The sequence below is a fragment of the Punica granatum genome, chromosome 4 (genome assembly GCF_007655135.1).
Source record: "Punica granatum isolate Tunisia-2019 chromosome 4, ASM765513v2, whole genome shotgun sequence".
Classification (NCBI taxonomy): domain Eukaryota; kingdom Viridiplantae; phylum Streptophyta; class Magnoliopsida; order Myrtales; family Lythraceae; genus Punica; species Punica granatum.
This window is the reverse complement of record NC_045130.1, coordinates 8,076,321-8,096,033: the sequence shown is the minus strand read 5'-3', so window position 1 is coordinate 8,096,033 and position 19,713 is coordinate 8,076,321. Positions and strand designations below refer to the sequence as shown.

General features: G+C 38.7%; 4 protein-coding genes across 7 annotated transcripts; 3 read left to right on the top strand and 1 right to left on the bottom strand.

Annotated features, from left to right (window-relative positions):
- Positions 1 to 15: 15 nt before the first annotated feature.
- LOC116206059 (NAD(P)H-quinone oxidoreductase subunit S, chloroplastic) lies at positions 16 to 953 on the bottom strand. The gene has a single exon (XM_031538799.1). The coding sequence runs from the start codon at positions 891 to 893 to the stop codon at positions 183 to 185; it is 711 nt and encodes a 236-aa protein (XP_031394659.1). The 5' UTR covers positions 894 to 953; the 3' UTR covers positions 16 to 182.
- A 2,654-nt stretch (positions 954 to 3,607) lies between these two features.
- LOC116203439 lies at positions 3,608 to 7,307 on the top strand. 2 transcript variants are annotated; one of them, XM_031535165.1, is made up of 8 exons: positions 3,608 to 3,986; positions 4,732 to 4,885; positions 4,982 to 5,093; positions 5,182 to 5,264; positions 5,652 to 5,715; positions 5,869 to 5,986; positions 6,525 to 6,679; positions 7,013 to 7,307. In XM_031535165.1, the coding sequence occupies exons 2-8, from the start codon at positions 4,749 to 4,751 to the stop codon at positions 7,094 to 7,096; spliced, it is 753 nt and encodes a 250-aa protein (XP_031391025.1). In that variant the 5' UTR covers positions 3,608 to 3,986; positions 4,732 to 4,748; the 3' UTR covers positions 7,097 to 7,307. The 2 variants fall into 2 exon arrangements, with proteins under 2 accessions (XP_031391025.1, XP_031391026.1); XM_031535166.1 differs by lacking the exon at positions 3,608 to 3,986 and having other exon boundaries at positions 4,977 to 5,093.
- Positions 7,308 to 8,817: 1,510 nt separating this feature from the next.
- Positions 8,818 to 12,395, top strand: LOC116203441 (nucleoside diphosphate kinase III, chloroplastic/mitochondrial-like). Of its 3 annotated transcripts, XR_004156255.1 has the most exons (8): positions 8,818 to 9,060; positions 10,019 to 10,168; positions 10,789 to 10,826; positions 10,915 to 10,965; positions 11,143 to 11,310; positions 11,401 to 11,507; positions 11,719 to 11,941; positions 12,023 to 12,395. XR_004156255.1 is itself a non-coding variant. In XM_031535168.1 (7 exons), the coding sequence occupies exons 1-7, from the start codon at positions 8,973 to 8,975 to the stop codon at positions 11,801 to 11,803; spliced, it is 687 nt and encodes a 228-aa protein (XP_031391028.1). In that variant the 5' UTR covers positions 8,818 to 8,972; the 3' UTR covers positions 11,804 to 12,392. The 3 variants fall into 3 exon arrangements, 2 of the variants coding, with proteins under 2 accessions (XP_031391028.1, XP_031391029.1); XM_031535168.1 differs by having other exon boundaries at positions 11,719 to 12,392; XM_031535169.1 differs by having other exon boundaries at positions 8,821 to 9,060; positions 10,031 to 10,168; positions 11,719 to 12,392.
- Positions 12,396 to 13,514: 1,119 nt separating this feature from the next.
- On the top strand, positions 13,515 to 17,061 carry LOC116203440 (nucleoside diphosphate kinase 3-like). The gene is made up of 7 exons (XM_031535167.1): positions 13,515 to 13,750; positions 15,027 to 15,164; positions 15,763 to 15,800; positions 15,904 to 15,954; positions 16,128 to 16,295; positions 16,386 to 16,498; positions 16,710 to 17,061. Exons 1-7 carry the CDS (start codon positions 13,666 to 13,668, stop codon positions 16,831 to 16,833), a joined length of 717 nt encoding a protein of 238 aa, XP_031391027.1. The 5' UTR covers positions 13,515 to 13,665; the 3' UTR covers positions 16,834 to 17,061.
- Positions 17,062 to 19,713: the final 2,652 nt, after the last annotated feature.

The following is a 19,713-nucleotide window of genomic DNA, read 5'->3' as shown; positions in this document are numbered from 1 at the left end:
ACACTAGATCTGGCATTAGCACACCTACAAAGGGAAATCGAAATTCTTGTTGAAGTCTGAGCATGAAGTTAACATTATTTCTTCGTTGAAAATGTACAAAACTGCACATAAGCATTTGCATACAAATCTACTTTTTACTTATGAAGTAATACAGAGGAAGTGCGGAGAACACATTATAGAACTCACGGTTCCTTTTTGAGAAGTTCTTCAAGAACAGCAGATTTTGGGTTCTTCATGGGCGGGCCCTTCTCCCTTCGCTCGAGCTCCTCAAGCCGAAAGGTAATCAACCTGTCCCAGTTCCCTCCTTCGAATAGAACCCCAGCCTTCCCATCAGTGATCCTCTGGACGATCCCGCAGTACATGTAGAATGGGTTGTTGGGGTTCTTGACAATAGCAATCATCCCGGGCATCAGCAGGGGCAGCTCGGGTGGCTTCGGCTTTGAGCTTGGAATGATAGAGGCTGCTGTTGAAGCTTCTGGCTTCTTAGGTGGCGGAGGGTTCTTCTCAATGAACAGCTCGAGTCCCTTCTCACCGCCTGGGAATCCGCCCGTTAGTCCCATCAGTTCCTTCTCGAATGCATCTTCGGGGACAGAAATCTCAGAGCCCGAAGCTTCGGGGACAACTTCATCTGTCTCTCGATTCTCAGCACTCGGAGGCGATTCCTCGGTGATGTTCCTCTTCAGCTCGATCTCCACGCCTTTCTCTCCATTGCAGAGTCCCCTGCCTCCAAGGAGTTCGGACAGGTTGAACTTCGCAGAGGGCCTAAGGCAGATGTTCGGTGGCGAGTGGTGGTGGCCGGGGACGGCAGCCGGCCGGTGATGGCGGAGGACTGAGCGACCGAGGAATGAGGATTTCAGCCCAGGACCCTGGAGGTTGGGGACTGTTGAAGCCATTGCTATGCAGAGAGAAGAAAAGGGGCTAAACCATTAAGGCCACATACAATTCTATAGATTTTGAGCTTGTGATTCAAATAGCCTCTTATTCGGCAAAGGGTCCTTATCCTTGACTGCCCTGTAGAGGGTCAACCTGGGCGGCTGTGGGCCCCACTGATTTCTGGCCTTCTGGACTCCGTGGGCTGGTTGGCCTCTTTCCAAGTTCGGTTGATTGGGCTCTTTGCGCTGTTAACATAATGAGTTCATTGATTCCTACGTGATGCCTTGCCTACAATTCGTTCGTTCGTTCGTTCGTTCGTTCGTCGTTCTGTTATAGCTCGCATTCATACGCGCAGCGAGTACGAGACTCTAGTCCAAAGATGGCTCAAGAGATGTCTGCGAGCTTGTTATATGATGATTGTACGTGTAAGTCGGTGTAATAACAAAGAATATGAGGAGATGATCAAATAAATATCGATGACGAGTGGGGGATCTTGCACCATTCGATCTCGTGACAACGCAATCCAATGATGAAGGGATAAAGAGTCACCGTAATCTTATGTCATTGTAAAAACATTCCCAGAGTTTGAACAGTGTAATTAGAAGGTTCCAAAGTACATAAAAGAAGTTTAGTTTCATTGCAAATGCAACATTAGGTCCTTAGCTCGATGGGGATTATAAAATCGGATCAGATCCTTCTTATCTTCTTATTAATGTCCCACGCAATAAAATTGAATGAAGCAATCTTATTGGAGGATTAGTAGAAAGTCTCGATTTTATTGATAAAATACTAGTCGAGTATTTTCTGAATATTTTCCGTCGTTGCGAAAATAAAATAAGATGATATACATATTATCTCTCGCTCTATTAGGAGACCGTGGGTGGGCTTTCCTAATCCAATCATTCCATTCAATAATGCCATCATTATCTTTTTCATCTTATTCTTTTGGGTTATCCTTTCCCTACTCCATCAAACATGCTTTATTTCTGTCCTCTTTTACATCTTCATCGTCCCTTTCTTATACTCCATAAAATATTCGATTTCTTTATTTATTTCTCTGAAAATGTGATGAATTGATTTAGTAAAATATTTCATCTTTATTGTAAAAAAAGATGCGTGCTTCGATGGCTTACCTTTGCAGTTAAATCTGACAAGACACAAAACTATTGTCATTGGACTCGGATACACGCAAGGTTGTCAAAATTAGAAGTGTACGGATTCGAGCATCCTCATTTTTACAATATTTGGATCAGGGACACGTTTCAAGATTTATCGAATCTTATCATATTGAGTTCTGAAATTGAAACCTTCCTGAAACATGTATTACATCATAAGTTTCAAATCACTTGTTCAAACTTGTAATTTTTTTTTATCTCGTCAAATAAAATCGAAAAGTCTCATTCATAATTAATAATCGCGTAAAATAAAATGTAACATAAATTTAAAATTTTTAATTAATGACTATATTTTTTAAATATAGGAATATTTGAATATAACTATATATATATATATAATGAGGAAAATTATTATCCAGATATGCATAACAGTTACAATTCTGGTACCCCATATGCAAGAATCAAAATCGGAATCGATTTTCACCTATTTTTTATTTTAATACACGAACTCTACCTTATTTTCAATACGAGTTACTCGAAACCTACCTTAACGGGTAGTTTCCGATCGGTTACGGGTATACCCAGTATCCGTGCACATCCCTAGTTAGAATCACGACTCTACCTAGAATCGATTGAGGGTTGTGAATTGTGAATCGTAGAATCGAATCATAAATCGTAATATTTTAATTTCTACACGTAATTAAAAAAATAATATATATATATATATATGTATTATACTTTCGTGAGCAAAAAAGATCAATACTTATATGTAAAAGCGCATGACGTCGTTACAAATTACCAAAAAAACAAATCATAGTTCATAAATTAAAGTCTCGAAATAGAAATAAAAGACTAACAACATAACATAGGATGAACAAACAAATCAAATCTCATCCAAATCTTCATCGCCAATACCAACATCATCAATGCACAATAGAACAACAACGGAGAGCTCAAAGTAGACAACAACACACAGCAGTGCTCGAAGGACGTCAATTACAATCAACAGTTTCAACCAAATGAGGAAGGAGGACGATTACAATCAGCAATTTGAACGGGAATGAAGGCAATTTCAATAGGAGAATGCAAGATTTGAGCAATGAGAGAAGTTAGGGCTTCAATCTTTTCTTTCTTCAGGACTTCGACAGAACTCGAAAATCAGGAGTCGATTCTCCATTCGTTCGTTGATCAGTAGAAGTGGAAAAAAAATCCAATCGGATTGCTCTATGGGCTGAACAACTGGACTGAGTTTGGTCTAATTTTTAGTTTTGAGCCTAATGTAGGATCAATAGAATCACACTGATCCTACAATTTTACGACTTTGAATGCGATCACACCACAATTCTAAAATTTCGATCCCCAAGGTGAAATCGATATCGCTAGTCTCCGTAAATCGTAGAATCATGCGATTTTACGTCTCGACTGGCGAGTCTAACAAGCATGGATGCACGAACCTAGACCAAAACGAAAGCTTGGACAATCAACAACTCAAGTAGCTAGTGATGACTCGTAAAATATTTTTGTTATGTAGATAAATGACTTGAAGGGGGAATGGGGTTGGGGGGCATAGATGTCTTTTAACGCCAACCAATAGGAAATACGAGTAAACTACTACCGAACAGTCAGAGGGACGAGCTCTTCTCTTCGTCCATTCATGGACGAGAAGAGTCAAACCATTTTTCTTCCGTGAAGAGATCGTAAAACAGTTCCCTTTTCAGCTCAATCTTCTCCTTCCTCCCAATAAAAACAGTCCCTTTCCAGCACCCTCTTCTCTTCTCTTCTCTCGTACGAGTCTCCCCTTATCCGATTCAATCCTCCGTTCCCTTCCCTCATAAGAAAAGGGAAAGATTCTTTCCAGCGTCAGCCCCTTTTCAATCTCGTACTCTGCTCTGTTTTCGCTTGCTGGAAGCTGTCGGTAATTTGCTTCATACCCGTTGAGTGGATCAGCTGCCGATGTTCGAGCTGTGTCGCAGTGCTACGGCGATCTGATCGGGTTCCGTGAGTGTTTCCTTCTTCGGCTTGTTGCTTTTTAGCTGATTTTGAGCTGTCGAATGATGACCCTCTTGGTGATTTGTGAATTACTAGGTGGGTGGAGGGGAAGGGTGGGAAGGGAATTCACCGTTTTAAGAATTGGTAGTTCTTTTAGGGACATGTGAAGGAAAGGATGTTTGATCATCAGTTGTGTCTGATGTGGTTTGACTTCTTTAGCTGGTGCAAGCGGGTGCATTCGGATGCAGTCGAGCGCGAGCGGTTGATCTGGTTGCTTTTCGGGATTGTTAGAATTGTTCCATATACCAGGAAGCATAATTTATCACCGTTGTTCAGAAAGTGCAATTTGCCGTAGAATTGTGTTCTGTTGCATTTCGCCATGCGCTGAGTGACTCTGTGTTTGCTGATAACGCCCCTTGTTTCCCTCTGCCCCTGGTCTATGTTGGTGAATAAATGATAATTCAAGTCGTATTCTGAAAGGCTAACCTCGTCCGCTGGTAATAAAAACGAGTTCCTAAGCTTAGAACCATCTCCTTCAATGCTATCGTTCTCCATTAAGTTATAATTCAACATGAAGTTTTCTATGCATTAGAGAGGACTTAAATTTTGTGTATCTAGGGAAACTCCATGTACTGGAAGATATGCTGTGCTTATATGCCTTAAATTCTTAGCTAGTATTTGACATGCATTTTGCTATATTAATGCAAGGCCTTCCGCTCTGTCTTATCTATTTGTTTTGATTGCCCCTTACTAGGAATTGAACTTTTCTTCATGGATGATGGTCTTGGGAACATAAAGGTTATCCCAGATCACTTCAGTGTTTCAAGTGCCGAAGACTCTCCTCTCCCAAGCAGCAGTGTTTCGAGCTCAGAATCACTGCCAACTGCAGATAGTAAACATTGTTTGAGGTACTTCTTAACTTGAATTTCAACAGGACCATATGGGATATGGTTGAGATAACTCTTGGGGCTCAACATTAAAGTACTTGTTTTGGTGTAGCATAGGTTTCACAGCAAATCGTGGGCAAGAAGGAAACTCAGACGTTCTTCATTCATGATGAATTTATTTACTCTCCGGGGGTTGCCATGGACCTCCGGTTCAGATGGTCAAGAAAAGGTTAGCAAATCAGTTCCATGTATTCTTTGCTAATGCACATTGTTGAATTTTCCACTTTGCTAACTATGCAAGTGTGCTTGATTTGCAGATTGAGCTGACTGTTGCTGAAGTTGAATCACTTAAAGCAGAACTTTCTGGTTTAGAAGAGAGGAATGCACATTTAAAAGCCCAGTAAGTATGCCTTTGTATCAGCCGAAATTCTTCCCTACCTTAATTTATAGAATATCCTAATTCATGATCAAGTGACCCTCTCGAGTATATATTTTCTTTATATCAAACTCATATAAGATCTAGACACAACATTCCCAAAGAATTGAAAAGTTTAGGAGTTGATAACCTTTTTCCTCCGGTGCTAACGTGCTTGGTGCCATTTTAAACCTGAATTATTCTAAGAGATCTTGACCGGAAGCAAATTTGAGTTATTGTTAAACCTGACTAGAAGCTATATATATCTATCTATTTTCAAACATGCAGATGCTGTAATTTTATACTGATGAGATCACGCTGACTATATGCCCTTCCTTTGTATCGAAGCTTAAGTTTATATGTTCTCTGCAGGTTAGAACAAGTGGATGAAATATTGCGTTCTTCATGTTTGTCTGGCTACTTGTACATCCGAACAGTAAGGACAATTCCACAAAACCGGATTTACTTTCAATAGATTCTGCACTGCTAGGGATGTCCTGTACTGCAACAAATTCAGTAGTTCTTTCTGGATTATATTGATTTCATTAATGGATTGCTTCTTCTTTTGTTTTGTTGCCCTAATATACAGAGGTGGACAGCACTTCCTGGAGAGCCTCCTCCTATTGATGATACTGACGTTGATGACTGGCTTCCCCGTTTTGTTGTTCTCCATGGTCCTTGTCTCTTCTTATATTTACTCTGCACAGGTATAATTGCCTTGCCTTTATTCCATGTATAGTCTTGGTGGTTTGGTCACAATGAGCCCGTTTGGGCTTGAGTTTGTCACATTCTGTTTCTTATTTGCCTTTATTTTTATTGGTAAAACGATAATAATTTGTATTCAAAAGTCACTGAGAAGCTGCAGACACATACACAAAAGGTTCTACAGCCAAATGTGCAAAACAAAAGCAAAGTCAGAGAGTAGCCAAATGCTCATTTACATCGATAAGTAGGCTAGAATTCAGAAAGGTCTAGATACAGGTTTATTTACATTGGTAAAAACAAATGCATATATTTACCTTTCTTTCTTTAAGCAGATTAATAGCATCTTGTCTTTTTTATCCTTGCCGTACCTAGGAATATGGAAATGTCAAGATCTCTTGATTCAGTTGTATATCTTGGGCCTTGGTTGTACACTGCTTGGAAGTATTATTCATGTAGAAATTGCAGACCTTTTCACCAAATGGCTGCTATTTGGAGATAGGATTACAGTGTGCTAACTATCTTTGAGGAAACATTATGCAGATCTAAGTCCTCTAGATTCCACTCTACTATCAGATATCACTGAAATAGGCTCCTTGCCAAGCTTTACCCGTGAAGATGAAGAGACAAGATATTGCTTCTATATATTAACTCGGCAAGGCCTGCGATATGAGTGCTCAAGCATCTCAAAGATACAGGTATGTCCTTTTCTCATTGATTAACATACATGGATCTTGAACATATCATTTGTTCTTGGTTTTAGGTTGTTTTATGGAAATTGTTGTAATTCGTTTGGTATATAAAATTGGTTTCGATTTCAAGAGTGCCTTGATTTAATTAGGAGACTACTATTGTAGCAACTACTATTACCTGCTGTATTGCCAGTAAAAGACATACATGCCCTCATACTTATGAGGTTATTTGACATACTGAAGGAATATATGAGCTGCTTTGCCTGCTAAAAGCAATAGCATGCGCAGCAGTGGATGACAATCTATCTTTAATTAATCATTCTCCCGTTGTGTTGGCAGGTCGACTCTTGGGTGAAGGCGCTCCATGAAGAATGCAAAATCAAATCCGATACAGAAGTTCCCAATGGCTCCGCTGCAACATGAAAAAACATCTCTTTTCTAACCTTAAGCTGTAAATGGATTGACTGGTCAGTAGGTTTTGCATAATGACTTATGATTAGTTAGTTATGCTGCATTCACAAATTTATTCATTTCTGTTACTGTACATAAACTGGCAATTCTTTTCACCCTGTATGAGCAAGCAAGGTGGCCATAAAGGTGCATTCTGATTCATTAACGAGCAGCTTTATATCGACGAGAACCTACTCGGATTCATTTCCCCTAATATAGAAGCAGCTTACTTTCTTTTCGACCATTGAATTGCAATTCCGCAGGGCTAAAGAGAAAGCTCCCCTTTAATTGTCTGATCATTTCGTGAATCTGCGAGGTCCCTTTCCTTTGGCTCGGAGCACTTTAGCTTTCTTTATTAATAAAGAAAAGTTCCCTTACGTGAAACGCTCTCGCCCTCTTAAATTTGGAATCATAGTTATCACCAACTGCTATGAAACATAGGGGACCTTCTATGGTGTCGGGAACTCTGCTCACAGCCGTCCGATCACCCGAATGAGAGGGAAGTGAAAGAAAGTGGGGCGATCCGACGGTTGTGAAGCGGGGGCACAATGTCCTCGGCACCATTGATGTTTTTCTTTCTTGCTCCTCATTTAGCAGCTACAAAGCCCTTTTCTGATTCCTTTCTTAACCTTAATTGGATTTCATAGAATTGCCCGCTTGGAGAAGTTTAATATTTTGATGTTCTACGTGATAGAGATAGAACACGAGAAAGCAATATCATCTCGATCTAAAATGATAAATTTTGTATTCAATTCTCATCAACGGAGCGTATCACTTTTATTTCCTCTTTTCTTCTATCCTTCCTTCTTAGCCTATGAATTTTGTTCGTAACCAAATAAAAAGAAAAAGGGCAATGAAAAAAACACGCACGAGCTGGGCAAGGAAGCTTCTTTTCATTACCCAAAAGAAAAGAAAAAAGGAAGCTTCTTTTTATGTGATAAAATGCATAGTTGGCCCTCAAACTTGCACCGAAAATAATTTTTCATCCTTTTACTTAACCAAATTGGACATTTTGGTCCTTGGATTTAGTAATTAAGTAGAATTGAGTCCTTTTATTCTGACGAGAGACGAGGCTCGCCCTTGGAATCTTTGTTTATGACGTATCTCATTTTTACCAAAACTAGCATATGGTCGCTCGTTGTTCATGCATTGTCACAGAGCCATGTAAGAGAATATTCATAAGTTTTTAGCATAATAATTCTTTTAATCGCCTAAAGTATAAAATATCATTTTCTACATTATGAAGATAACATACTGATAAAGCATATTACATGTGTGATTGAGACTAGAGAGTAAATTCCCCTAATCCTAATCATTGTATCCACTTGACTGGACGGGCATGCCCCGACAATGACGATTAGTTCTACAACTGTGAGGCAGTTAATAATGCAGGTGGTTAGGGGCTCAGCCCAACAAGCACCTTGGTTTTCTTGCATATTTCCGTTCTCTTCTTTATCAATTATTTGGAGTATTGTTTTTTATTTTGTCCAACTTTTTTCTTCTTTAATAATTTCAAGAATTATATACTAAAAGGACTTTGATACAGTTGATTAACAAGTCGGAGGACCAAAATGTCTGTGTTTCGAAGATGAAGGATGCAAGTTCATTCTTTTGTGCAAGTCGAAGATCAATCATATCAGTTGTAATGAATGTTGTCCCCTCTCTTACAAGGAATTGAAGGAGCTTCAGAAATGTCCATTCTATCCTCCCCCATTGTCATCATCACTCTCTCTCTCTCTCTCTCTCTCTCTCTCTCTCTCTCTCTCTATCTGTAGCTTTGCTTGCTCACACTCGGAGCCATTTCAGTCTCTGAGCTGCTTCGGAGCTCAGCTTAACCGAATCTCAAACAATGAGCTCCCAGATTTTCAGATCCGCCTCCAGAAACGCCAGGTCCTTCCTCTCCGCCGCCGCCGCCAAGAACTCCCGCTTGTACTCCGGTAATCTCCCCCCTTCTCTTTATCTTTTTGGTTCCTTCTTGCTGCGATGCTATGCTCTGTGTTTCTGTTTGATTGATCCTGTGTCTCGAGTTTCTCTACCTTTGCTGTTCTCCTAATTTGTTGGAGCTAAAACAAAACAGATAAGGCTATCTGATATCTGCGTATGTGTACCATTGCTGGTGCAAATCCATGTTTCCGTTGGATCTCTCCCGATTTTGGTTTTTCATAGGATAGAGAGCTTTTGGTATTGGATGGGTCAAGATTCAAGTGTGGTGAAATGATCCCTGCTCAATCGCGTCCCTCTTTCATGGGAAACAGAGCCAGTACTCGTTTTGTTGGACCGTTGTGATTTGAAATGAATTACGGTGCTGTTGCGGTGAGTTCCTTCTTCAATGCGCATTCTGCTGTAGTGGCTGAAGCTGGATCACCAGTCGGTGTTATTTTGTGACGTTTGCTGGCAATTGCTGAAAAGTGTGTGACGTTGTTGTATTTCCCGAGATGTAATCTAATCAAAATTTCTTGATGTTAAAGGAATTAGATTTTTGTCCCTTCCTCAAAGTCATGCATTCTGAAGTAAATCTAATAAGAGTAACGGAGAACAACTAGCTGCAATAGTCTCCTCCATAGCGCATAATGCACACCGAATGTTAAATGTCCTCTGTTTAGGAATGGAGTGGAGTTTTCACTCCAACTCCAAATATTTATATTTATTTGAGGTTGTAATGATTGTGTCGTTGAATTATGAGAAAAAGTGGAAAAAAGTAATAAATAGTTGTGAGAAAGTAATGATTTTGTTGTTGAATTGTGGAAAAAATAATGAATAGTTGAGAGAATTTAGTATTAAAAATTGAATTAAATGGTAGTTGAAGAAAAAGGGAAAAAGTAATAATTGTGTCGTTGAATCGAAGATTATTGGAGTTAAAAGTGGAGTATGCCAATTGATTTTACTGATTTGTAGTCCCTCTTGCAGAAGGAAGAGCTGTAGCTTCAGCTGCAGCAGTTACATTCAGCGGCAGGTCATCACTTTTATTATCAAACTTTGCCAAAGCTGGCTCTGAAAATGCATCAAGGGGATGGATTTCAGGAGCCCTTGCACTGCCTGCTGCAGGTAACTCACTTTATAACTAGCTCTTTGGTTTCTCTTACTCCCGTTGCTTGTACTAACATAAATACAACTAGATCTACTGGTACGTAATTCTTGTCGTGAAAATACTAACTTTTTAAGTTGTCCCGGGTAGCATACATTCATAATTGCTTATTGAATCTAGGGAGTGCTGAAGTTGCATAAATGCTTTCAATCTGTCTTGGCTGGTACTACAAATGACATAAGAATTTTTTAACTTTGTACATTTTTGTATAAATAATAATCATGTGAGAAAGTAGATTTTGCTGGACACAGTTGATAAATTATGAGCAAGGACCAGCCATTCCCAAGTTAGGTTTACAAGAAGAGGAGCCTTGTCCATTGCTGAAGTTTTAGCATTGTGGCATCCGGAGGCTCTTCTACAGTAATTATACTGTGTCAAGCATGACAGCAGGAGGAAAAAATTGGGCTTGCGTACACTGTTGAGCCCATGAGTTTGAAATCCTCCTGACACTACGAAGAAGCAATTTCACCCTAAACAGTTTGCTGATCTCTCTCCCGCTCGTTCTCTCTCTCTCTCTCTCTCTCTCTATCTCAGCGGAGTAAATTATTCATCTCTAATACCTAGTTTTCTATGTATACAGTTTACATGCTTCAGGAGCAGGAGGTACATGCTGCTGAGGTAAAGTAATGAGGACTTATTATATCTGTACCATTTAGTTGCGGCTTGCTGAGTTTTATTTTACATGAATTCGGTAAATTCCATGCAGATGGAACTCACTTTCATCGCTATCAAACCTGATGGAGTGCAGAGGGGTCTGGTAAGTATTGATCTGAACTGTACTAACTACTCTGTTTTTCTTTGGCATCTCATTTGGCATTCTTTAATATCTTTTTGCTGTTTATATGGAGCTGTATGTGTTACTTGATGAGAATTGCCCCCTTTTTCATGACTTAACTGTGACACGGGACTTTTTTTTTTTTTTTTCATTTCCGAGATTTCAGAGATCATTTCTCGCTTTGAAAGAAAAGGATTTAAGCTTGTCGCGATTAAGATTGTTGTTCCCTCGAAGGACTTTGCCCAGAAGCACTATCATGATCTCAAGGAAAGACCATTCTTCAATAGACTGTGCGACTCCTTCAGCTCCGGCCCAGTTGTTGCCATGGTTGGCACTGATCTCCCATCTTTACCTATTTGACCTAATTCTAATCAACGTAGTCTAATCATGCTGGACTTATTTCTGTAACTTTTATAGGTCTGGGAAGGAGAGGGAGTAATAAAATATGGTAGGAAACTTATTGGAGTCACTGATCCTCAGAAATCAGAACCCGGAACAATCAGAGGCGATCTAGCAGTAAGAAGGTTTGACTCTTGCATTGGACATCCTTTTAAGCCCACACCTCACCGGGCTCACCTGCACGCATACGCGCAGATTTATGCTTTGTAGATTACCACTTTATGGAATCACAATCCCACTGCAATCCCGTGGCGTTTGGGCAATAGCATATCTAGTGCATTCATTTGATCTATTATTGCTTCAATCAACAGTGCATGACTCGTCTTCTGCGTGCAGGAATATTATCCACGGGAGTGATGGCCCAGACTCTGCAAAGGATGAAATCAACTTGTGGTTCAAACCCGAAGAATTGGTCACCTAGATCAGCAACGCTGAGAAGTGGATCTATGGAAATAACTGATTATACTTCGGCATTTTCTTTAGATCCCACATGAAAACTCTAGAGTGGGCTTAGAGTCGTCACAAAAGTTGTTAGGATGAACTTTCATTTTATCCTGAGGTGAGCTTTTGGAGCGCTTTAGCTTTCTTTATTAATTGCCTCACGTGAAACGCTCTCACCCTCTTAAATTTGGAATCACAGTTATCACCAAATGCTATTAAACATTGGGGACCTTCTATAGTGTTGGGAACTCTGGTCACAGCCGTCCGATCGCCCTAACAAGAGGGAAGTGAAAGGAAGTGCGGCGATCCGACAGGTGGGAAGCGGGGGCACAATGGCCTCGGCACCATTCATGTTTTCTTTCTTGCTCCTCATTTATCAACTACAAATCCCTTTTCTGACTCCTTTCTTAACCTTAATTCGATTTCATAGAATTGCCCACTTGGAGAAGTTTTAATATTTTGATCTCCTACGTGATAGAGATAGAACACAAGAAAGCAATATCATTCCGATCTGAAATGATAAATTTTGTATTCAATTCTCATCAATAGAGGGCACCCCTTTTATTTCCTCTTTTCTTCTATCCTTCCTTCTTATCTATGAATTTTGTTCGTAACCAAATAAAAAGAAAAAAGAAAAAAACACGCACGAGCTGGAAAAGGAAGCTTCTTTTCATTACCCAAAAGAAACGAAAAAAGGAAGCTTCTTTTTATGTGACAAAATGCATAGTCGGCCCTCAAACTTGCACCCAAAATAATTTTTCATCCTTTCACTTAACCAAATTGGACATTTGGTCCTTGGATTTGGTAATTAAGTAGAATTGAGTCCTTTTATTCTGATGAGGGACGAGGGTCGCCATCGGAATCTTTGTTTAAGACGTATCTCATTTTTACCAAAACTAGCATATGGTCACTCATTGCTCATACATTGTCAAGGAGTCATGTAAGAGAATATTATTCATAAGTTTTTAGCATAATAATTCTTTTGATCGCCTAAAATATCAAATATCATTATCTACTTTATGAAGATAACATAAAGATAAAGTATATTACATGTGTGATTGAGACTAGAGAGAGCGAATTCCCCTAATCCTAACCGCTATATCCACTTGACTGGACGGGCATGCCCCGACAACGGTGGCTTGTTCTACGACTATGAGGCAGTTAATAACCCAGGTGGTTGGGGGCTTAGGCCAACCAGTACCTTGGTTTTCTTGCATATTTTCGTTCTCTTCTTTATCAATTATTTGGAATATTGTTTTTTATTTTGTTCAACTTTTTCTTCTTTAAAAATTTCAAGAATCACGTGATAAGTGTCATCTATCATGTAATGAGCACTCCACTTCCAGAGGACAAACACAGAAAAGTACGGTGATTGTTTGGAGATTAGCTAATTAATCATATTGGCAAAAGTTCTGACTCGTACAGCAAGCTCGACCCGTAGCTCATACAGTGAGCTACGTCGAAACCCGAGTACACCACGAGTAGATCGGCTCGCTTGCACTCCGGCCCGATAGAACAAAATAACGAGCACCTAAACTTCAAGCCGGAAGCGGGCAGTTAGTTCTGCCCTCCCGGGTGGTTGCGGTCTTATCAGCACGGCATTGGCTCATCTTCCAAGAGGTTCGGTTAGGGTTTGACTAAACCGCAGAAAGTTGGGAATCATTATTATATAAAAGGCAGGCAGGAGGACCACTCTCCATTTTGCATCTTTTCCATTCTATTCTCTCCCCCATTTTCATCATCGCTCTCTCTCTCTCTCTCTCTCTGTAGCTTTGCTTGCTCACACTCGTAGCCATTTCAGTCTGAGCTGCTTCGGAGCTCAGCTTAACCGAATCTCAAACAATGAGCTCCCAGATTTTCAGATCCGCCTCCAGAAACGCCAGGTCCTTCCTCTCCGCCGCCGCCAAGAACTCCCGCTTTTACTCCGGTAATATCCCCCCTCCTCTTCATCCATTTGGTTCCTTCATGCTGCGATGCCATGCTCTGTGTTTCTGTTTGATTGATCCTGTGTCTCGAGTTTTTCTACCTTCGCTGTTCTCCCAATTTGTTGGAGCTAAAACAAAACAGATAAGGCTATCTGATATCTGCGTATGTGTACCATTGCTGGTGCAAATCCATGTTTCCGTTGGATCTCTCCCGATTTTGGTTTTTCATAGGATGGAGTGCCTTTGGTATTGGATGGGTCAAGATTCAAGTGTGGTGAAATGATTCCTGCTCAATCGCGTCCCTCTTTCATGGGAAACAGAGCCAGTATTCGTTTTGTTGGACCGTTTGTGATTTGAAATGAATTACGGTGCTGTTGCAGCGAGTTCCTTCTTCAATGTGCATTCTGCCGTAGTGGCTGAAGCTGGATCACCAGTCGGTGTTATTTTGTGACGTTTGCCTGCAATTGCTGAAAAATGTTTGGCGTTGTTGTATTTCCCGAGATGTAATTTAATCAACATTTCTTGATGTTAAAGGAATTAGATTTTTTGTCCCTTCCTCAAAGCTATGCATTCCGAAGTAAATCTAATACGTTAAATAACGGAGAACAACTAGCTGCAATAGTCTCCTCCATAGCTGCATAATGCACACACGGCCTTCTTTGGATTCAAATTTTTTTTTAACTCAACTCAACTTCATTCAATTCTATTTATTTTCAATTCAATAACACAATTATCACTTTTTCCTTTTTCTTCAATTTTTTAACTATTCAATTCAATTTTTAATACTAAATTCTCTAAACTATTTATTACTTTTTCTATAATTCAACAATACAATCATTACTTTCTCTTAACTATCCATTATTTTTTCACGTTTTTTTCTCATAATTTAACAACACAATCATTACAAACCAATTAAAATCATAACTCAACTCAGCTCAATTCTAAAACTAAACACATGGTAAATGTCAGGGTGTATTTGTTTTTTTTAAAATTTTCAACTCAACTCCACTTATCTTCAATTCAACAACACAATCATTACTTTTTTTAATTTTTTAATTTTTTTAATCATTCAATTCAATTTTGAATATTAAATTCTCTTAACTATTCATCACTTTTTCACACTTTTTTTCATAATTCAACAATACAATTATTACAGACTAATTAAAATAAAAACTCAACTCAACTAAACTCTAGATCCAAAGGCACTCTTAAAGTTCTTCTTCTTCTTTTTTTTTTTTTACCCCAATTGATTTTACTGATTTTTGGTCCCTCTTGCAGAAGGAAGAGCTGTAGCCTCAGCTACAGCAGTTACATTCAGCGGCAGGTCATCACTTTTATTATCAAACTTTGCCAAAGCCGGTTCTGAAAATGCATCAAGGGGATGGATTTCAGGAGCCCTTGCACTGCCTGCTGCAGGTAACTCACTTATAGCTAGCTCTTTGGTTTCTCTTACTCCCGTTGCTTGTACTAACATAAATACAACTAGATCTACTGGTACGTAATTCTTGTCGTGGAAATACAAACTTTTTAAGTTGTCCCGGGTAGCATACATTCAAAATTGCTTATTAAATCTAGAGAGTGCAGAAGTTGCATAAATGTTTTCAATCTGTCTTGGCTGGTACTACGAATGACATAAGAATTTTTAACTTCGTACATTTTTTGTATAAATAATAATCATGTGAAAAACTAGATTTCGCTGGACACAGTCAATAAATTCTGAGCAAGGACCAGCCATTCCCAAGTTAGGTTTACAAGAAGGGGAGCCTTGTCCATTGCTGAAGTTTTAGCATTGTGGCATCCGGAGCCTCTTCTACAGTAATTATACTGTGCTCAAGCATGACAGCAGGAGTGAAAAATTGGGCTTGCGTACACTGTTGAGCCCATGGGTTTGAAATTCTCCTGACACTATGAAGAAGCAATTTCACTCTGAACAGTTTGCTGATCTCTCTCTCTCTCTCTCTATCTCGGTGGAGTAAATTATTCATCTCTAATACCTAGTTTTCTATGTATACAGTTTACATGCTTCAGGAGCAGGAGGTACATGCTGCTGAGGTAATGTAATGAGGACTTATTACAGGTCTTCTTCCCATATCTGTACCATTTAGTTGTTGCTTGCTGAGTTTTATTTGACATGAATTCCGTAAATTCCATGCAGATGGAACGCACTTTCATTGCTATCAAACCTGATGGAGTGCAGAGGGGTCTGGTAAGTATTGATCTGAACTGTACTAATTACTCTGTCTTTCTTTGGCATCTCATTTGGTCATTCTTCAATATCTCTTTGCTGTTTATATGGAGCTGTATGTGTTACTTGATGAGAATTGCCCCCTTTTTCATGACTTGACTGTGACACGGGACTTTTTTTTTTTCATTTTCCAGATCTCAGAGATCATTTCTCGCTTTGAAAGAAAAGGATTTAAGCTTGTCGCGATTAAGATTGTTCTTCCCTCAAAGGAATTTGCCCAGAAGCACTATCATGATCTCAAGGAAAGACCATTCTTCAATGGACTGTGCGACTTCCTCAGCTCCGGCCCAGTTGTTGCCATGGTTGGCACTGATCTCCCATCTTTACCTATTTGACTTAATTCTAATCAACGTGGTCTAATCATGCCGAACTTATTTCTGTAACTTTTACAGGTCTGGGAAGGAGAGGGAGTCATAAAATATGGTAGGAAACTTATTGGAGCCACTGATCCTCAGAAATCAGAACCTGGAACAATCAGAGGTGATCTAGCAGTTGTTGTTGGAAGGTATGATTCTTGCATTGGACATTCTTTTAAGCCCAGACCTCACCAGGCTCACCTGCACATATACGCGCAGATTTGTGCTTTGTAGATTACCACTTCATGGAATCACAATCCCACTGCAATCCGTGACGTTTGGGCAATAGCATATTTAGTATATTCATTCGATCTATTATTACTTTAATTAACCGTGGATGACTCGTCTTCTGCGTTGCAGGAATATTATCCACGGGAGTGATGGCCCAGAGACTGCAAAGGATGAAATCAACTTGTGGTTCAAACCCGAAGAATTGGTCGCCTACATCAGCAACGCCGAGAAGTGGATCTATGGAAATAACTGATTATACTTCGGCATTATCTTTAGATCCCACATGAAAACTCTAGAGTGGGGTTAGAGTCGTCATAAAAATTGTTACAATAAACTTTCATTTTATCCTGAAGTGAGCTTTTAGAACTGCTCCTTGAGGTTGAGGGACAACTCGGCAGGAACACAAGCACTGGCAATAATGTGTACTCACCTCTTCTCCAACATTATTCAAAATAAAACAGTTTTTGCAAATTGCAACTTACCGTACTCTTCTTAATTATATTTCGTGTCATGCACGATAAGGGAAAACTATACATTTAATCTTCTAAATTTGGATACTTTTTTGTTTAGTCCTTTTCTATTTTTTTATCGTTTACATTCTATACTTTTGAATGTTTTTTTGTTTTAATTTTTTTCCTTTTTCTTAGTTCAATTTCATCCAATATCTTTGATTATTTTTATATTTAGATACTTTTATCAATATAATTATTAAGAAAAAATTTAATTTTGGTCCTCAATCCTTTTTTACTATTCCTTTTGTCGTAGTTCTTTTTTCTTCATCAAATATTGCCTCAATGTTAAACGTCTTACCAACATGATATATGTTGAAATAAAAATTACTTTTTCATTCTTTTTAGTCCACCAAAAACAACTACTTGTTAAAAAAAAAATAATTAAAATAATAAAGTGAAGTATATGAATCTACTCGAAGCTTGAGATATAAATAACTTTAACTCGGGTGGTACTAACAATTAAACAAATGATGTAACTTGAGAAGGAGAGAGGTGATGGTAGGGGACAGCGCTAAGCACCACTGTCCTAAGACATGTCACCATAGGCATATAGATTTATCAACGTTTCTCTTTGTAATCACAATCATCATTGCGCTTTACGGCATCATTCATTGCATCACAAGCATAATTGGTGGCTATCGAGGCACAATTGTCTCTATTTTTTTCTATATTTTTCCGTTTCTTTGCTTGCAAATTCGGGTACTGATGGTTTTAATGCAAACTGCCCCGCCAAGATTGCTTACAACCTAAATGCTCGCTCCCTTTCATTAATTCAAATAAGTTCATGATTTTACTTTTATTATTTTAATTTATTTTAAAAAAAATTTTAAAAATTATTTTATTTCTAAAATGTCGTGTTAGCATTTTTATGGAAAACTAAGCGGTAGAATTATAAGAATAAAACATCTAATATTAAGAAAAAGATGAACTAAAAAAAGAATTAGGATAAAAAAAAGTAGTTATGAGTGATTAAGGACTAAAATTAAAAATTCCTTCAATAAAAAATTTGATAAAAGGATGAAAACGAAAAAGTAAGTAAATGAATTGGATGAAAACAAACCAAGAAAAAGAAAAAGGACTGTAACAAAAAAACATTCAAAACTATATGATTACAATAAAAGAAATAGAAAAACGACTAAAATAGAAAAACAAGCAAACTTAAATAACGAAATGTATAGTTTTCCCTGCACGATAACAATGAAATAATATGTCGTAGATTTGATATTTAGAGATATCGATATGAACCCTTTCATTGCGGTGTTTATGTGATAATGTGTAATGGTGGCGGTTGCATGATAATGTCCAACATCAGAGAAAGAAAACTGATGTAAAATATATTCTTATCAGTTTGATATTCGATGATAAGGAGACGGCCTGTCCAATCATAATGAGATGGCGTGATCCGTAGCATAACGGAATGCACTGCCCTAGGGAGAATCCTTAAGTGCACATAATTACATATAAGGTAACAATTATAAGAGAACTACGAAGAGAACCTTTTAAAAAGTGGAACACTTATTCTTAGTTGAATTAATATTCCCAAGGATAAGGGTTTCTGATACATAATGCAGAATAAATGTATTACTTCCACCGAAAAAAAAGGGAAAAAGATAAAAACTCCACTTGTGGTTTGGGATCGAGACAAATCGCATAATGTTCTTTTATTTGGGACAATTAGCCACTTAGTGGTTTGCTCCGTTAAATATAGGGGGTTACATCGTTAATTTTTTTCTTTTTCCAATCATCAATATTTAGCCTTTTAATCATTTTAGTTATAAATTTTTTTCTTTTATCATTCATATCATAAACTTTCCATTTTAGTCCTAAAAGAAAATCGAAAGGGGAGGAGGGGTCGAGGCCGCCAATCGGCGACCCCGACCCCTCCACCGAGGTAGCCGGTACCCACGGAGGACGCGGACGACCTCAGTGGAGAGGTCGGGATCGCCGATTGGCGGCCCCAACCCCGAATCGACTGGGGATTCTGAGTAGGAGGTCCCCGGTAGATTCAGGGTCTGGGCCGCCAATCGGCGACCCCGACCCCTCCACAGAGGTCGCTGGTACCCACGGAGGACACCAGCGACCTCGGTGGAGGGGTCGGAGTGGCCAATTGGTGGTCCCGACCCCTCATTCCCTTTCGATTTTCTTTTAGGACTAAAATGAAAAGTTTAGGATATGAATGATAAAAGAAAAAGATTTAGAATCAAAATGATTAATAGACTAAAAGATTAAGAATTGAAAATAAAATAAAATTAATTCCGTAATTTCGTATGTTTAACGGAGTAAATCACATGGGGACTAATTGTCCTAAACAAAAGAACAATGTGCGATTTGTCCCGACCCCAAATCACAATGAGATTTTTTTCTTTTTTCCAAAAAAAGAAAGAGAAGAGAAACTAAAAGAATTGCTAATTCTAGAATTGCATATATATTTTCGAGTCACCTACACAACGTGTATTGACTTCTTGTTTATGATGTACCACGAAATTAATCGAGCGAAACTCTGACACTTCGGTTATAAAAAAAATAATAATAATAATTTGCTGGACCCAAAGAAAAGCTTTTTTTTTCCCCTCGATTCTTTTCCCAGCGAAACAAAGAGAAAATTAATATTAATATATTAT